The sequence below is a fragment of the Prionailurus bengalensis genome, chromosome B1, assembly GCF_016509475.1.
Source record: "Prionailurus bengalensis isolate Pbe53 chromosome B1, Fcat_Pben_1.1_paternal_pri, whole genome shotgun sequence".
NCBI lineage: Eukaryota > Metazoa > Chordata > Mammalia > Carnivora > Felidae > Prionailurus > Prionailurus bengalensis.
The window spans coordinates 111,001,927-111,021,566 of record NC_057344.1 but is presented as its reverse complement, the minus strand read 5'-3'; the positions used below and the strand labels follow the sequence as shown (position 1 = coordinate 111,021,566).

Genomic DNA, 19,640 nt, shown 5'->3' with positions numbered 1-19,640 from the left:
TATTTTATTAATAAATATATTAAAATATATTTATACTTATATTTATTTCATTAATAAATATATTAAAATGTATTTATATTTATGTTTTAAATAATATATAATTAAATATTGCTCAGCCATAAAAAAGAATGAAATATTGCCATTTGCAACAACATGAGTGGAGCTGGAGAGTATTATGCTAAGAGAAAGAAGTCAGTCCACCTGTTTTTTCTAGATAGACTCTTCTACTGTTCTACTGTTCTAGCTACTATGAGTTTGTAGAGGAAACAACAAATACCAACAGCACCTTGCACCCAGAATAAAAAGATACTTATCAAAAAATATCTTTTTTATGGTGAGAGGTTGTCTTGGATTATCCATGGTTATTTTATTTGATGTTGCAAGGCGTCTAGTTGGGCATACAAAACAGATGCATATTCAGCAGTTAACTAGTTTGTGTGATTAATTCAGAGAAGTGGCATAGTGATCTCGAGAGAAGGAAAGTTTGATGTGGTTTGTTGTTAGAAAAAGCTCCATGGTCAATTTGGGACTTGAGTTGTGTACATTTTAGAGAGAAGGAAAAAAGTAAGAGTAGGTATTTTTTTTTTTTCAAAGTGGGAATTTTTCACTGACCCACCAACTCAGGATTTGATGCTCCTCCCAGAAGCTCTGGTAACATTTCCTTAATAAAAATCTGATCACATTATATTTTGGTTTACCTATCTGCTTTCATAGGCCACCTTGGAGACAGGAATGTATAAATGAATTTGAGCAATAATTGGAATGCTTAAATTTATTCTGAGGATATTCAAGAGTGGAAAAAAAATGTTCTATGAAGAATAAAAGTGCAACAGTCTGGAGGTCAGATTTGAGGAGGAAACCTGAAGGTGATGAGACAGCAAATCCTGTTGATTAAAATAGTTCAGATAGGAGAGAGAAAGAGGTGGTGCTGCGGTGATAGAAATAGAATGGCAGGAATAGGTAAGATGTGTTTCCAAAGTAGAAACAAAAGGTTTTGTTTCCTGGGTATGAGAGACTGGAAAGAGAGAAGGGAAAGGTGACTACAGTTTCAAGCCTACTGGACACTTTCGAATTTCTGTCCAAACTGGTGGGTAAAACTCCACAGCATTTGTACAAGTGCCAGATTTGCTTTCAAGGTCTAAATAGTTTGTGCCATAAATGTTAGTATTTCTCTTTTCCTCATTTTCCAACTTCATTTGTTGACCTTGAGAAAAGTTAGATTCTGTAGCATCATTCATCTTCTAGTGGGAAAAAGAAAAGCCCATTGAAAATGAAGACAGCAATATGACGTTCTGTTTGCTGTTGTATCACTGGCTATTTAATCTGCTCATTAAATTCTCTTTGAGTTATTTTCCCCCATAAAGTGTAGGTTTGTAGATTCAAGGACTTTTAGCAGTAAAAAAAAAAGATACAGAAAAGTATCTTAGAGAAAAATAAGAGAATGATCACACATTGGGAGAGATATAGAAAGTGAAGCCCAGGTAAATTATAGGACATGTTGTGAATAAATGGCTGTTAATGACAACATGGGGATTTAAACCTACATGTACTGACTTTCAAACTCTTTTTCCTTATTGTATGCCATAGTGGTTCTGGCAAAACTACAGATAATGTGTGAAATCTTCCAAATGATATAAGCTAACTGTTAAAACTTACCTCACAGACATATATGTATGACTGCAGAGAATATGCAGGAAATCTTGCTTAGTTTCCATTTAAATTTAGACTGTCACGAAGGGCATTTTGGCATTTATCTCTTCAACTGTAGGATAACCTGTATTTTTTGAAACTTCCTGTTGAAGAGAGAATTATCTGTGGGCTTCTTACATTTCTGTACATCTTGCAAGCCAAGGCACTGACTTTGTTCCAGATTAGTTTCTCAAGGAAGTTAGTATAGCAAACAGCCTTGGAAGATAGAGAAGCATGCTTACTATCCAGTATAATAAAGGTAATGGCTTCCTCTGTAGCAAAGCACAGATATGTTTACTGCCTACTATAAAAGATTCAGGTGTCCTAAAGTCAGGGTTCCTCTTTTCTGTTCAACCCACTGATTGTGCACGCATCCATTTAGACCATATCCCTCTGGACCACATCTCAATTCTGTGAGAATTGAAAGGAAAACTGACATGAGTATGCTGATGGCCATGCTATGCTGTGAGTCATGAAGTTCTTTGTCTCTGACCCAGGAGTCTCATATCTTCTGGCAGTATCCATAAAAATACAGCAGACCAACTTGTTAGGTTGTAAGTAGGATCTCAGATACTTCATGGTTCTTGACACATACTAGGTGTAGAGGTTTATGGGCCAGGGAAAAAAGCTGATAATTGGCTATGTAGAAATAAAATTCGAAATGCTGTATATCATTTTTTACTCAGACTGTAGTTTTAGATTGAACAGCTTAAGATCTGAGTGTGGTATTACTATCCTGGGGTTCACTGATAGGATTTGTGAAGTAGTACTTGCTCTCATCCATGACAAACTATACAGCATTGAATATAGTATTGTTGTTATATTCTAAATTGCTTTTGTAAATTTATAGGGTGGAAAAGGTTATTTTGGGAACAATTATGCAGGATAAGCTGGTAAACACATATTATGTAGTAATTTGTGTAGATAGTCAATGTGACCAAAATGGATGGCTTCACCATACTTTGGTCCCTGAAGTTTGCTTGTGTGAGTTGGAGAACTTCCTGGAGGAAGATGCTTCTTCCTACCTGAACTTGGAAACTTCCTTTCCAGGTCTGATTCTTACCATATTATCAAGGCTCCAAACATTTTGTTCTTGGTTGCCGGAGACCAGCTCCAGCAACCAGGGGTTCCTGAAGGAAGAATGGCGTCGGTGAAAATAAAACAAAACTAAAATAAAAAAACTAAATAAAAAATGAAAACTAAAATAAAAATGGACACAGACAACAGCAGTGTTGAACTGGCTGATTTATTGTAGTAAACGTGGCATTATATATGCTAGTGATTTCCTTGTAGCATACATCATCTATGTTTTTCTAACATTACCTAATTTTGAAAATGTTCCTATGTGTAAACAACCTTTAAGAAATAACATGGTGAGTTTCCTGTAATATTCCCACATACCCTTTGATTATTGATTAATTTCTTACATTATTCCATTATGCATCTGCATTTATCTATAATTATCTATAGTCTATAAAGCATTTGCTTTGCTGTTCGCGTCAAAGGCCCTCCATTTCTCAATACCTCAAGTGGAACAGTTACAGGGACATGACCTCCTAACCACATGAGGCCAGAAGAACAATGTGTTTGCCTCGGTCCGAGGTGCCAGGAAGGGGCTGAAAAAGCCTTAGAAACCCATGCCTCATACATTCTCAGAGAGACAATGCACCTAGGAACCAATGAACCATTCTGTACCTTAACCGACTAGATTCAGTCATCATCTGGAATGCCTCTGGGGGGCCAGGTGGGCCTAGGGGTTGAAGTCACCTGTGCCCAGAGATACACTCCTTAGTTGCTGGAGTGAGGCTTTCAAATCCATATGTCTCTCCTTTACAGGTCCTCTTTGCTGGCAAATCTATGAGGCTATCCTTCCTGTAAGTAGAAGAGTCTCCATAGGGGATGGCAAGGACTAAATGTAAGGCCGCACAATTTCTTGCGGAACCTTATTTTCTTTCCTAATGGTTCTTTTCCCAGAGGGGCTGTCAAGGGCAATTCCCCAACAGACAATACCCCAGGTAGTTTTAAGGCCGAATTACCTAAAAGTGGGAGTACAAGAAGCTTCACTGTCGGTGGGCCGCCTTGAAGTCACCAATCTGTCCACAGCCCGGGCCCTGCCACTCAGGCTGGGATAGCTCGACTTCCAGCACTTGGGAGTTAAGCAGATTGAATAATTAAAATAGACATTGTCTGTTTTAGTTTTGTTTCTAAGCTCGAAACAGTAAATGTGAGGCTTACAAAGAAGAAGACATCATAAAGATTGAATGACAAAGGGAACCCATCAGATACATAGGTTTTGCTAAGGTCCGAAACATAATAGCCAACATCTACACAAATCACTACTAAAGACTAAATGTGGGTATGTGGTAACAGTGTGGTTAACAAGCTAATAATCTTGCCTCCAACTCTAATGTATGTTTAATCATTTTCTTGGTGTTGGGTTTAAAGCTAACAATGAATATGGCTGCACTGTATGTCTCTCTTTGGACATTATTTCAAGTTAGTTCTAACCTATTTTACTTTTATTGCCTTTGTAGGCTTTTTTAAAAAACTTTTTGTGCAGTAGAATTTGTGTTTTAAAATCATATTTATATTGTTTAAAGGACAGAATGGGTGCAAGAGTGGTAAGAGAGGACAGTGCAAAGAGGGTGAGAGTAAAGAGAAAAGTGCAAAAGAAGCCATACTTCAAATATACAGTACTTCCTGTGAATGTATTAGACACAATGGCTCATGTTCAGAAAATCTGATACATGAAACTCATCTTCAGAGATCAATAGAGACTTTACTTTGAGAGGAAATAGTAGAGTTTGACCCAGTAATATGTAGTAAATCATTTCAGAAACTGACATTGATAACCTTGTTTGTAAAAAAAAAAAATATGCAGAACGGTGCATTTCTAGCTAGCAGAGTCTGCTCATTTGGGAAAAGACTTTGTGTTTATAGTATGCAAAGTCAGACCTTATACTTCATTTCCCTCATGGCCTACTTTACTTGCTAGCCATCTGTGGCAGATTACATTTTCCAAGATGGCTCCCATCCCATATGTTCTTCTGCGATGTGACCTGTCCACCCCCTCTCATCAAAAAGTGGAGTCCCTTAAAAACTGAAAATAAACTGAGGGTTGATGGGAGGTGGGAGGGAAGGATGGGTGGCTGATGGGCATTGAGTAGGGCACCTGTTGGGATGAGCACTGGGTATTGTATGGAAACCAATTTGACAATAAATTTCATATTAAAAAAAAAAGTGGAGTCCATTTCTTTACTACTTGAGTCTAGATGGGCCCCGGGGCTTCCTTGAACAGTAAAATATGGCAGAGCCCTTAATTGACTTGGTACTTTACATTTCCTGAAAGGTAGATGCCATGGTCTCTAAATTACCTTCTACATCATAATCTTTGTGTTTCTGTCACTTCCATTACCACCATGGTTACACATCTTTTTAAAATATGATTTTACATTTATATAAAACTTAAATATGGAGCCTCTGGATGCTTTCTATGTTCGGTACTTATAAATGGACACATACTCTCTCTTCATAGTTAATAGAAGCAAAAATATTTGCCATTTTCAAGATGGTTTAAGATTTAAAATATTTACAGTAATAAAGTTCAGCTGCACTGGAAAAAATATGTCTGTCAAGGACACAACCTACCCCAATGTGCCATTCATTTGCATCTACAGGGAAACCCAATTATAACAGCTATTTTCAAGAACTAATATCACTGGAGACTGAACAGAGCTACCCTGTAGTAGAGCAAGCAGGTAACAGCGTGTCCTAAAAAACTGACCTAGACAGGAACATGTACATGGTGAGCTTACCCACATTATATTATTCCCCCATGGAATTCTACATTTGATCTAAAATACTGTTGCTAATGTTTATGTAAAATGAGATTATAATTAATCATTATGCTAATTTTAATAATTTCGTGTCTCAGGTGGATTGAGGTGCTAAAATTGTATGTTGTGGGTTCCCAAAACTGTCTTTTTGGGTTGGGCGTGGTACATTTTGCAACCAAATACCTCCTTTGTAAACCTTATGTAAGACTGGCATAAAGCGAAAGAAGCAGGTCCCTAATCAATTGTTGCTGCTACTTTAAGATCTATCTCAAGGAAACGTTTGTTGAGCTCACTCCAATCCCTGGCAGGACACACACCATATTTACATAAGAAACAAGGGTCATTCTTCCCAATCATTCCTTGGGGGAGTGGACTAATTTCTCTCTGGTCTGTTACACCTTATGCAAAAGCTGATGGCTCCTTAATTTCAAATAATAATAGATAAGATTTGACATAGGCTTTTTAAGTTCACCCATGTGGAAAGGCTGCTCACTGAGGTGGCATGATCCCAAACTTCCCTATGCCATTAACTAGTTGTGGAACCTTGAGAGCAATCTCTAATCTTTCTGAATTTTGTTTCCTCGTTTGTTAAAAGAAATGGACTTCAGAAAATTTTCTTTGAGGCCTCTTACCAATACGAGACTTTAATGAAGATGAACTCTCTTTCCCCTTGCTATTTAGGCAGGAGACCTCCCCACTGCCCTCTGCTTGCTTCTTACTTTTTCCTAGGACTTATGAATGGAACACTGTTCGCAGTGACAGACTAAACAGTGCGTCTGTCCACTCCGTCACCATCTTTTCTTCTCCCAGACTGCTGATAGAGCCTCTTAAACACATCTCTTCATATCCATTCTCTGTTTGGTTCCCACACAATAGTTCTTTATATTAAAACAAAAACAAGACCACCAGATCTTATGATTTCACTTCTCTCCTTAAACCATGAAAAATGGCTTCGTGTGGCTTTTCAGTCTGAATCCCAAACCCTCAACATGGCTTACTGAACTTTCTGCTCTTTAGTCCCTCCCTACACCTCTGACACTTCTCTTGCCCCCCTCGCCTTTCAGTTTGCAGTAGCCTGGAGTTGTCCCTCGGAAGATTGAGGTGACAGCTTAGTGAATATGAATACGTTGTTGTGGTATAAATGTGTTGCAATAAGCACAATGGATATGCTTTTACCTGAAGACTTGGTGACGTCAGACAGAGAAATTGCTGGATATGGCTTCTTAAGTGTCCTAGTTCTTCCTGGGAAGCATGCTCAGTTTTGTGGTCATGGAATTTTTCCTGTCCAGAGTATGGGTTGGTTTTTTTCTATCTCCAAACATGATCCACGAACCTAAGGAGATGATATGTTACATGGTTGCAAACTCAGCCTTTTCTGGCCACACCACTTGCTTTTTTTTTTTTTTTTAATTTTTTTTTCAACGTTTATTTATTTTTGGGACAGAGAGAGACAGAGCATGAACGGGGGGAGGGGCAGAGAGAGAGAGGGAGACACAGAATCGGAAACAGGTTCCAGGCTCCGAGCCATCAGCCCAGAGCCCGACGCGGGGCTCGAACTCACGGACCGCGAGATCGTGACCTGGCTGAAGTCGTCGGACGCTTAACCGACTGTGCCACCCAGGCGCCCCCACACCACTTGCTTTTAACATCCATAAGCTAACAGGGCCATCTTACTAGTGGTTTGCAAGTTGTATAATAATGATTAGATATCACACATGGATACTTACATGGAACAATAACCAGTCTATAGACAGGCACATTTGGTGCTACATTATGACCTAGGATGGAGTCACTACTGCAGGTCTGCCTAGGGAGTACTATACAACCACATGCACCTTGTCTCAGTTATGCCAGTGCCATGTTCCTTCCTCCTGGAGCGCTTTTACCCTTGCCGTTCCTTCTTGGATCATTCCTCCCAAACCCCACCTTATACCTTCCTTTCCATTTAGATAATTCCTACTTAACATTCACATCTTCTCAATATTTGAGTTACTTCCTCTTAGAAACATGTCCTGCTCTTTAGACTAGGTTGGATATCCCTGTCTGGTCCTTCCATAATGCACCTAACATCCCTTGTAGATAGAGTCCTTGCTCTTGCAATTCAATGATTGTCCCACTTTTAGATTTTAAGCTCTTTAAGGGAAAACTTGTCTAATTTATACAGAACCCCAACATCAAGCATGAGGCCTGACATATAGTAGTCAGTCACCCAATAAAGTATCTGTTGTTTGAATAAAGAAATACATGAACAGTGGAAGGGGAACTCCTAGATGAGAAGAAGGAACAGGTCACAAGGAAGGAGAGGAAGTACTTCCTGCTGATGCTGATGGTGGAACTGCAATTAACTGTGAGGTAAAAAAGAAAAAGTCTCCTGCCTGGCCCATGAGCCTGACTTCAGCTTCCAAGGAAGTGTAATTGTTAGAGTCTGCCTAGGTTTCCTGTGGAAGAGAGATTGCATCAAATAAGACCTGTGCAGTACACACAGCAATTCAAGAAAGGCACCAGAAGAGAGCAGCCCTGAGGCCTGAAAGTGGATCTGAGCACAACTCTGGCTACATACCCCAATGCATTCTAGGACTTGTATGGTGAACTTTGAGAAACTATGTTTTTCCTTTGCTCTCTTTCCTTCATGTCTTCTTTCTTTTTTTAAAAAAAAATTCTTTTAATGTTTTATTTTATTTTTGCGATTCAAGAGAGAGACACGGTGCAAGCAGGGGAGGGGCAGAGAGAGAGGGAGACACAGAATCTGAAGCAGGTTCCAGGCTCTGAGCTGTCAGCACAGAGCCCGATGCGGGGCTCAGATCCATGAAAGCAAGATCATGACCTGAGCTGAAGTTGAACACTCAACTGACTGAGCCACCTAGGCACCCCAACCCTTCATGTTTTTCCCATTGATAAAAAAACTATTTAAAAAGAGAGAGAGAAAGAAGAATCATTAGAGGACATCAAGAAGTTATATGCTTGCCAAAAGATAAGCAAGCATTCTGTGTTTTCATTCTCAGTGGGTCAGAAGCAATGGCATCTGGAAATAGGAAAAGAAAGGATTTATCCAGGAAGAGAGATAGGAGAAAAAGGAGAGTGGGCAAAGGCTGCTTTGAGATTGTGATCCCCTGAGACCTATCAGGTTTCCCTTTCTTGTACCCACCCCTAATCAATAATATTCTTCTCTTCATCTCTTCTGATTCCTCTCTAATTACTTGTGGTCCTTTTTTTTTCATCAGAGTAGCACCTTTGCTCCTGGACATAGGATCCATATCCAATGGCTAAAGGCTTTGATGCACTGAGAGTATCATTGATAGAACAGGCAACCCAAAATAGAAGTGTAAGTACATATTCCCTGGGAAACATAGGTAGACATGGTTAGGTACCATAAGCTAACTGTTGTAACAAATAGTGCTGTAGTCTCAGTGACAAAACACTCATGAGAAAAAGTTACTCATGTCTACTGAGGGTCAATGGAGGAGGGAATGGGAAGAAGAGAGACTCTGCTCCACACAGTGACTCAAGGACTCAGGCTTTTTTCCAACCTGTTACTCTTCCACCTTCTAGGTTCTGTCTTCCTCTGTTTTCAGCCAGTCGGTGGGTAAAGAAAGAAGATCACTCATGGGAGGGTTGTATTAGCTAGCCCTGAAAGTGGCATACACTTCCATCTTTTATACAAGCCAGAACTAAGTCACAAGGCTGCACCCAGTGGCAAAGGTAGCTGGCAAATATGGTTGTCCTACTTTCCCAGGGTTGTCAAAACAAAGTACTGGGTGGTTTCAAATAACAGAACTTATTCCAGCACAGTTATGAAGGGTAGAAGTCTGAAACCAAGGTGTCATCAGGACTAGCCTCCCTCTGAAAACTTTAGAGAAGACTCTTTCCTTACCTCCTCCTTGCTTCTGGTGGGTTGCTGGCAATTTGTCATCACTGGCTACAGCTACACTTCTCCAGTTTCTTCCTGAGTCTTCGCATGGCTGTCTTACCTCTGTGTCTCTGTGTCCAAATTTCCCTCTTTTTATATGGACACCAGTCATTGGATTAAGGCCCACTCTAATCCATTATGACCTTATCTTAACATGATTACATCTACAGAGGCCCTAATCCCAAATAAGGTCACATATACAGGTACTGAAAGTTAGGGCTTAAACATATTTTGGGGGGAGAAGGGTTGTGGTACACAGTTCAAGTATGACAGTGGCCTAGAGGAAAAGATGAACTGGTGAACCATTTTCCAATCTCTCTCTGCCTAGCTGTTAAGATACTCTATCACAAGTAATGGTGAATAGGAAGGCCTTTTGAAGGGTTTTGTTTTGTTTTGTTTTGTTTTTGAAGGTTTTAGAGAACTAAGCCTTTATTTATCACATTGTTTCTAGATTAACTGGATTTAACACCAGGCAACTCTGACTGATAAAGGAACTTTTGGAAGTTAACCTACCTCTAAGACATAACTGCTTATACCTCAGGGAAATTTACCCCACTCAAATAATGTTGCAAGTTTTTTTTAAAGTAGTATGTGTCATATTTCATAATAATATTAACTCTGAAGGTTCAATAAAGTAAAAGTAGGCATATTAAAATTAATATAAGCACCTCTAAAACTCCGTGCCTATTAAATATGCTTAGCATAAAACAATAAAGATTTCCTTTTTCTACTTGGGTCACTGTCATCTGACTGTGGTTTCTGCTCTTGGCATTTTCCATCTTGGTCTTTGCTCATCTGACCGCACTTTATTAAAGTGTGCACTTTGTTAAGTCAGCCATGATTTAATAAAAGAACAGTGGCCTTAGAATCCGAACTTTAGCTCTGTATTTTATTAACTTTGTTATCTTGGGCAAGTCACCAAAAAAAAAAAAAAGTTACTGAGTTTACTTCAATGTTTTCACCTGTACTGTGATTGATATTAACCCTTTCCCTGTGTGGTTATGAGAATCCTATAAAGTCACTTAATATTTGAGTGTGTGTCATATGCCAGGATTGTTATAAGTGCATGAGATGTATCAGTGACACCCGACAAAGATTTGTCTTCATGGAGCTTTTATCCTAGGAGATAAAAATCGTATACATTATAAAATGCTTTACAAAGGTAAGGTATTATCATCATTGCTATCTTGCCAGCAGCAGCTCTAATTTTTCAAATGTCTTTAAAACTCTTATTATGCGTATCTCCTAGATATCAAGTACACAAAAAGAAAATGTAAGAAATGAAGTATTTACCCATTAGAAGTTTAACTACAAATATAAACTGGATGGTAAATATCGAAAATGTTTCTTTATTGCATTTAAAAGTAATCCTTGGACCCCTAGTATATGTTGTGAATGAGGCTTTGTGTGGAATGTGAAAATAGGCATTAATCCTGTCTTCAAGGAATTTATAGAGTCCAGTGAAACACATGCCCACAAAATACCTGCAGTATTGGGGGGAGGGTGCCTGGGTGGCTCAATAAGGGTCTGATTCTTGGTTTCAGCTCAAGCCATGATCTCATTGTTCCATGGGTTTGAGCCCTGTGTCGGGCTCTGCACTGACACCGTGGAGCCTGCTTGGGATTCTCTCTCCCTCTCTGTCTGCCCCTTCCCCATTTGCACTGTCTCTGTCTCTCTCAAAAAATATAACAAAACAAAAAACAAACAAGCAAACAAACAAACAAACAAAACCCTGCACTGTGAGGATAGAAAGTGAATAGTGCCCAAATGTGAGGCACCAAAAAATTGATTGAAAGCCTCAAAAGACGACCCTATGGGGCGCCTGGGTGGCGCAGTCGGTTAAGCGTCTGACTTCAGCCAGGTCACGATCTAGCGGTCCGTGAGTTCGAGCCCCGCCTCGGGCTCTGGGCTGATGGCTCAGAGCCTGGAGCCTGTTTCCAATTCTGTGCCTCCCTCTCTCTCTGCCCCTCCTCCCCCGTTCATGCTCTGTCTCTCTCTGTCCCAAAAAATAAATAAACGTTGAAAAAAAAAAATTAAAAAAAAAAAAGACGACCCTAAACACCTGCAACACTGTAATGTCTTATTGACATTTTCTATATGTAAAATATTTACCTTCTACTGTTGTGATGGACATAGCACTCCTACTACCTGTTTCAATTACCTACTTACTGCGATTTCATTTTACACGTTGAATGTAGATGTTGACGTCTGTGGTATGCTGGTACAGTGTTTGTGCCGTACTCTCACTCTGTAATAGAAATATATTGCCTAAGAGCCTACATGATATTTCAGAACAGCATCCGAGCATCCAGAAGGTTATAACTCATTGTCAAAATTGGAGGCCTGTACCTGACGATTTAAAGAAATTTTTTTAACATTTATTCATTTTTGAGAGACAGAGTGTGAGCAGGGGAGGGGCGGAAAGAGAGAGGGAGACATAGAATGTGAAGCAGGCTCCAGGCTCCCAGCTGTCAGCCCAGAGCCCAACACGGGGCTCGAGCCCACAAACTGTGAGATCATGACCTGAGCCGAAGTCGGACGCTTAACCGACTGAGCCACCCAGGCACCCCTGTACCTGACTATTTAAAGCCATGTATATATATTTGGGTGTTGGCAGAGAAGACACTGTTATAAGAGCCTGTCTCATCTTAATCAGAAGTTTCTAATTCATGAAGTATTGAAATGTGAAGTACATTTATTTTCAGTTTACGTTGCAGTGATTGGGCTCCTAATTGGTCCACCAAACCCATTGATTAAAAAACACATTTTGATGTCACTGGAGAGTAAAGGGTGTTAGTAACACATCTCTTCTATTGATCCAGTTGCTAGAAAAGTTTTCCTTTTTCCTTCTTTTCCCCTTTTGGTGATATCACTTTTTCCCCAAAATATGTGCCAAGAAATTCCCATTTCAGAACTTTGGAGGGCTGTTCTTCTTGGCTAGAGTGTTTTTACTCCAGGTAATTGCTTGACTTGGTCCCTGAGTTCATTCGTGTTTTTATTTTTATTTTTTAATTTATTTTTTAATTTTTTTTTTCAACGTTTATTTATTTTTGGGACAGAGAGAGACAGAGCATGAACGGGCGAGGGGCAGAGAGAGAGGGAGACACAGAATCGGAAACAGGCTCCAGGCTCTGAGCCATCAGCCCAGAGCCCGACGCGGGGCTCGAACTCACAGACCGTGAGATCGTGACCTGGCTGAAGTGGGACGCTTAACCAACTGCGCCACCCAGGCGCCCCGAATCATTCATGTTTTTAAAGAACATTCCTGGACACCATACCTAAAGTAGCACCTGTCTCCCATCACTCCTTATCCTAAATTTTTTTCCCAGTAGCACTTACCACTTACCAGTGTCTTAGTTCCCCTGTAAAATATAAGCGCCATGATAGTGGAAATGTTACCAGTTTTGTTGATCATTATACCCCCAGTGGTTAGACAGTCTATCCCTGGTGCTTAGTTCCTGGTACATGGTAAATGTTCAATAGATATTTATTGTTTAGATGAATCCAGTTTCCAGGCTGGGGGTGCTCCTGAGAAAGCTTGAGTAAGGGGGCCCCAGTGGGGATGGGTGAGGGAATAAGTGGAATAGCTGAAGGGCTAGCAGAGGATTAGGATACCATGGGGGATTTCTGGCAGGGCTCTGACAACAGTGGGAATTGAGTTCCCGAGGTTTTTGTACAAGTCCCTGTAGGATTTTGTTTCATAAAAAAGAGGCCCAGTGCCCCTGCCTGGCTGTGGGATCCAAGACACCATTGGTGGTGGGTGCATCTGCTCGAGAGGAAGGAGGGTGGAGAGAGTAAGGGGCAGCAAGACTCAGTTGACTCGAGATGAAGATGTGACAAATGTCTTTAGGGTGGTAAGCCAGAGAGGAAGATTAATCCTAGTAGCAGTCTGGACAGAAGGTGAGTTTTTCTTCTCATGTCTATTAAAAAGATGAGTTCCCAATTTTGGTAGCCCTTTTCATGTTAGAAACATTTTTTAAGGTCAATTTTTCTAAGTTGAAAATTACCTGTATTTGTAAAAATAATGGTAGGATCAACAACGACAATAACACATTGACATAGGCACCTTCAGTTTTCAAAGTGTATTTAAATACATTATCTCACTGATTTGATCCTTACTTTATTTTTGCATTTAAGTATTCTGTGTATTATACTTTCAGTTTGTTTTCTAGGAATAGAGATGAATGTTTAGCATATGTATTAGTATAAAATACTGGTTGCATCCACAATTTAATATGTTCAAATATACAGATATGGTCACCTTGATCCAAAAGATGAAATTGGGTTTCTTGTGATAAAAACCAACTCTGTTTTCTTCTTATCAAGAATAATTCTGGAACTTTATATATATAATTTCCTTAAAAGCTGGGATTGTGTTTTATTTGTCAGTCAATAAGGAGAATTAGGTTAAGATTACTTACAAAATGTTTTAACTGCATGAATTTCTTGTATTTCTATTACCCAGTGTCTTACATATAAATTGACAAACCTTGACTAACTGCCTTCAATATATCATGCTTGGTTCTGGGAAATGCAACCCAAGCACGCATGTACACACACACACACACACACACACACACACACACACACACACACTTTCCCTGGCCTTAAGACGCTTCTGTTGGGTAAACATACAGTTGTGTGATATGTTACAGGTGCCTTGTCAGAAGGGTACAGTGGAAAGAGGAGGCACAGGGGCGGGAGTGGTCTGTGTTACCTGCTTGATGGGGAACCTGTTTTCAAGTCTCCATGACAAAAGTCATTCTTAAGCTGAGTTTTGAAAGATTATCATTTGAAACCAAGTGAATAACATCTTAAAACTGTAACTTTCCTACATGCACTTTAGGATATTAACAGCTAATCCTTTCCCTTGAGTAGCCTCTTCACTGGCTGAAATGTATCTCCTCAGTTTCAGAGACATCAAGATTGTTATAGTTTTCTTATTATGCATTGTGTCTGTTCTGTGTTGAAGTACCTGTAGGAAGAAAATTAAGTGCAGGTTTTGTGTGTGGGTTGAGAGCTGATCGAATTGAAGGTGTGTCAAGAACCAACCAGCAGTGTCCCCACATCATCCGAGTCCCTGGTATTCTTTTTTCCAGGCTTTCTGCATTGTAACCGGTCCCGATGGTAATTGGTTGAATCAGATTTAACAATGCAGTCAGATAAACAGTTGTGGCAGCTGCTGCCATGGCAACGTCACCGTCCTTACCCTCCCAGCGCGCGCCCCTTCCCCACCCCTCCTCCTCCTCCTGCTTTCCTCCAGTAAGTGCATACTCGCTAGTGGTCTGTGCAGGCAGCAGGGTTTAATGGCAGAGCTATTTTCTTTCCAAACTGTTCAAAATGATGAACGAAGATGCAGCTCAGAAAAGCGACAGCGGAGAGAAGTTCAATGGCAGTAGTCAGAGAAGAAAAAGACCCAAAAAGGTAAATTGGCAGAATTAAGAATGTCTGTATCTCGATATGTGTGTGTATGTGTTAGTGTGTAATCTCAGTGAGATTATGGAACCCGTAGAGCCTTGCGAGTGACTGTAGACTGTAGCAGTGCCAAACATTGCTTTTTAAAGAGGCAGGTGCACACTGCTGCTTTCTGAGAATAGGAAAGGAACCCAGGTTCATAATGGATTCATTGACTAGAGCACGGTGAAGTGAGCAGAGATAAGGTGTGTTCTGTATGTGAATTGTTGAGGATTGTGGCCACCGATGGATGCTTCTGGTGTGAACTGGGTATAGAGAGAGTCATTTTATTTTTAGAATGGGTGAGTTTAAAAGGAAATGTTAAGCAAGGTGGATTGTGAAGCAAAACGAAGATTGTGGCCAGATGTTTGCTCGGGGATGATCTTGAGACAGCTAGACAGCAAACGCCTTTTGGTTCCGTGCTAAGTGTATTCTTCCTGAGGAGAAAAGACTGTTGTGACAGGAGAAATATGATCCCTAGCATGGTATTTCTTTGGTTTGCTTAGCTCCTCTACAGTTTTCTCAGACATTATAGTGTGATGCCTCTTTCATTGATTAAGATAAACAGCTAAAGATATTATGGGTCGGGGGTGTTGGGGACACAAAGCCGTGTGTAGGTTTTTTTAGCCTGGCATACATTCCCACACCCTTGATTTTCATGGAAACGATACCAGTGAGAAACAGTGGGAAAAGATGCAAACTATTCAGCCCCACCCAATGCTAGCACTTCTTTCTTTATGGCCTGACTCCTTCTGGTAAACTGTTGCAGCCTCACAGAGCCATGTGAGCCCCACCTCTGACAGAGATGTCTCTTAAATAAATTCTCCTAAAATCCGTTTATTTCTTGAGGCAGTAAGACGGGCAGAATGTAACATGATTCTAATGTAAATGCATTCCGACGTTAGACGGTTTGCATTTTGAATGAGCAGGTTGAAAAAATTACCATGAACAAATGAATGTTTTTCATTTTGACAATTTTGAAATTGCGTTGCACTTCAAAATTATAGGTCTCTGGTACTAAATGTCTCATAATCTAAAGAATTAGAAATGATTTGAAGCAACCCTCTGATATTTAAAAGATCATTGTATTAGCAAATAGGGGTTAGTAAATTTGTATGGTGCCGCGTAATTTGATAAAGATAAGCATGCCCACATATGAGTTTAAAAAAAATAATAGTGTAAAGATAGTGATGCAGTCTGATAAAGGCAAAGGATAATTCAGGGTAGGCAGGAACATTGGCAGAAAATCCTTTTGTACCTAAGGATTCTGGATCCTCCAGCCCTCGATGGCATTTTTGCAGAGTGTTAGCTAATTAATTGGTTAACCTTTAAAAAGAGAAAAAACAAATGGAAAAGAAAAAGAGAGCAAGTGATAGGGAAAAAGAAAGAAGGAATTTTTGTTTGAATTCACAGTATCATTTCAAATTCGTCTTAATTTCTCTCTGAAGTCCCTGTGCTGCATTGGAAACATTATACTCAGAACTACTAAAGGGGTGGAGAATCTGTATCACGAAGATTTTATAAGCTCCGAGGGTTGATACTAAATTCACATGGCCAAAGCCATCTTAAAGTATTTGAGGTGGCAGAGAAGATGAAATCATCATATGTGAGAACTATAATATTTTTTCAGCTCTATTTTCTCAAATATGTTTATTTAGGAATAAAGTATTTTCAAACTTGTATTCAAAATGATAGCAATTGATTGTAAGCTTTGCGTATGTGTGTGTATTTTTACATACATTCAGAAGCATATATTAAATGAGCTATGAAAACACAGTGAATATTGAGGGTTAGGAGTAATTGCACCTAATAGGAAAACATCCACACACATGCATGCACAAGTAACCAACCTTTAGTTTGTCAAATCAGACATAAATGGGTTTGAATCTTAGCTCTATCTCTGAATATAGTGTGTTTGCAGCATATCGTTTAATTGCTCTGACTTAGGTTCTCATCTACAAGGTGAATGATTCTATACACCTATTGGTATTTTGTGAGGATTAGAAATAATGGGCATCAAATTCTTTGGGCAGTATTTAATATATAGTCCATGGCAATGACTTTTAGGTGTTGTTACAATTCCCTTGAATGGAAATTACTTATGAGAATAAGCCCTATAGAAGCAAAGTCTGTTTATATTCTTAAGAGAGGCAGAATATAATATTGGTACTTCGCAAAGGCTAGTATTCATTTCTCAAAAGGCCAGAAGTTATATACTATAATTGAAAACTTGTGATCTCATACAAATTATTGAGATCCACATAAATGTACCTCAGGTCTTTAGATTACTGCTTCACGTCTTTTTTTCATAGCAGGCGACTTAAATTTTCATATTTAGAAACTAGACCATTAAATGTGCTTTGATGAGGAAATAATAATCAAGAGATAAGCATCCCTAATAAGGATAAAATCTGAGCAAAGCAAGAACTGGAGCAAAGTCAGTGTCATATCACTTCAATCCAATTGTCTGTTTTTTTACTAGAGGTTCACATTGAATGCCTGGTAGGATTCTGTGTGAGCATCCAGGACTGTGGACCACCAAGCTCACTGTGGCCCGGGTGCTGATCCAATAGGATGAATCATATTCCTTGAAAACATTCTTCCTCCTCTAGTAAATATTTAACAGATGAGCCGTAATACACTTGTTTATTCCACATCTCATAAAAGTGGTTCTTCTCGGGGACAGAATGAAAGGGTCTTTTGCCACAAAACCCACAATGTGGAAAAATAAGCAAAGGAATTTATTTTATATTAGAGTTTTAGTGAGTACCTTGAAAATAGAAATGATCCTACCTTTAGTAAAGAAAAAAAAATTCTATTCTGTTTTTAATAATTGAGCATCTCATTGCCCTCCACGCAAAGACCACTAAGAACACACCTGTGATTGGGGGCGCCTGGGTGGCTCAGTCGGTTGAGCACCCGACTTCAGTTCAGGTCATGATCTCATGGTTCGTGGGTTTGAGCCCTGTGTCTGGCTCTGTGCTGACAGCTCAGAGCCTGGAGCCTGCTTCGGATTCTGTGTCTCCCTCTCTCTCTCTCTGCCCCTCCCCTGGTGGAGAGAGAGATCTCAAAAATAAGTAAACATTAAAAAAAAATTAGGGGCGCCTGGGTGGCTCAGTCGGTTAAGCGTCCGACTTCAGCTCAGGTCATGATCTCACGGTTCGTGAGTTTGAGCCCGGTGTTGGGCTCTGTGCTGACAGCTCAGAGCCTGGAGCCTGCTTCAGATTCTGTGTCTCCTCTCTCTGCCCCTCCCCAACCTGTGCTCTGTCTCTGCCTCTCAAAAATAAGTAAATGTAAAGAAAATTTTTTTTTAATTAAAAAATAAAAATAAAAAAGAACACACCTGTGATTGAATGTGTCGGGGTTACAACTCATTGCAGTGAGGGAGGATGTACATTGTGAGGAGCTGAGTTAGCAAGGACTCCTAGGATTTGGGCTTTGGATGAGTGATTTGGGGGAGGGTCCAAGAAAGTGGGAGCTCACTCTGGATTGAGTGCTGTCAGAAAGCAGGGACAGTTCTATGATTGTTTATCCCAAGAAATCTTAGCTCTAAGAATGCAGACTAAAGCTATAGTTGGGAAAGAAAGAAAGAAAGAAAGAAAGAAAGAAAGAAAGAAAGAAAGAAAGAAAGAAAGAAAGAAAGGAAGGAAGAAGGGAAGGAAGGAAGGAAGGAAGGAAGGAAGGAAGGAAGGAAGGAAGAGAAAGGAAGAAAGCAAGCAGGAAAGCAAGAAAGCAAGAAAGCAAGAAAGCACGAAAGCAAGAAAGCAAGAAAGCAAGCAAGCAAGCAAGCAAGCAAGAAAGAAAGAAAGAAAGAAAGAAAGAAAAACTCCTAGCAATCTCTCATTTAGTAAGAAAGGGGCCTATCTGGTATTTTGTGGCTTGGACACAATGTTCGTGTTTTGTCTGTGTTCAAACATGATAAGGGACTGGTGCTGTTTTTGCCCTGCTCCATCTTAGTCCCAGAGTGGCCTGGTCTGATGATGATGCTCTGGGAAATTGTTTATGTTCAGCAAAACACAAAGGCCAAGTTGATAGTACCCGGTTCACTCCTGGGTGCCAGTGACTGCTTTTCTCTTTCTCAAGCTTGAACACAAAGATTCTTTTGGAGAGACAGAGATTTATTATTGGATGCTCTTTAGTGTTCAAGGAAAATAAATCAGATATTGTTGCTAAAGTATTCATAGAAATCTTTCTCATGTAATACTTCAGCAAATAGTTTACTTAAGGCCCAGTTATTTCACGCAAACAAATATTACCCAAGGTACAGATCTGGGGTTGATATTCTAGTGGTTGTTCAGTGGAAAAGAGGAAATGGGAAATACTCTAATTCCCAGCGGGAATCTTGGACTAAAAGGAAGTACAGAGACCCATACTGTATCACTGTAGGGGAGTGTTTAGCCTATTCTAATCCCAGACAACTCGATAAATATTTTATTCCAGACAATATTTTGGCAGATTAGATTAAAATAATTCAAGACCATGTTACTGTGCAGCACCTCACATTTCCCAATTTTGTGTCAGTGACAAGGCTGTAGGAGCCTCTGATAATTTACATAAATGAAAATGGAAATGCCCAAGCATCAATCACACATGACAGAGCCATCTGAAACCATGAGGCTTTGTGAGTTCTTCTAAAACAAGTAAACAACCAAATGACTTAATAACTATTCACTCATTTGGTGGAATACCTATATAAAGATTAAAATATAAATCCTACTGTTTTCAATCGAGTAGTAGGATAAAATGGCTTTGCG

General features: G+C 39.7%; 1 protein-coding gene across 16 annotated transcripts in view; it reads left to right on the top strand.

Annotated features, from left to right (window-relative positions):
• ANK2 (ankyrin 2) overlaps nt 1-19,640 on the top strand; it is a 671,502-nt gene that overhangs the window by 317,578 nt on the left and 334,284 nt on the right. For 6 of the 16 annotated variants that reach the window (XM_043570183.1, XM_043570168.1, XM_043570148.1 and 3 more), the window contains exon 1: nt 14,516-14,856. The exons of 6 other annotated variants lie outside the window; for them this stretch is intronic. In XM_043570183.1, coding sequence (XP_043426118.1) covers nt 14,773-14,856 — 84 coding nt within the window. In that variant the 5' untranslated portion in view covers nt 14,516-14,772. Of the gene's footprint in view, nt 1-14,499; nt 14,857-19,640 lie in introns of those variants that run through there. 4 more of the 16 variants (XM_043570098.1, XM_043570105.1, XM_043569977.1 and 1 more) reach the window with 3 other exon arrangements.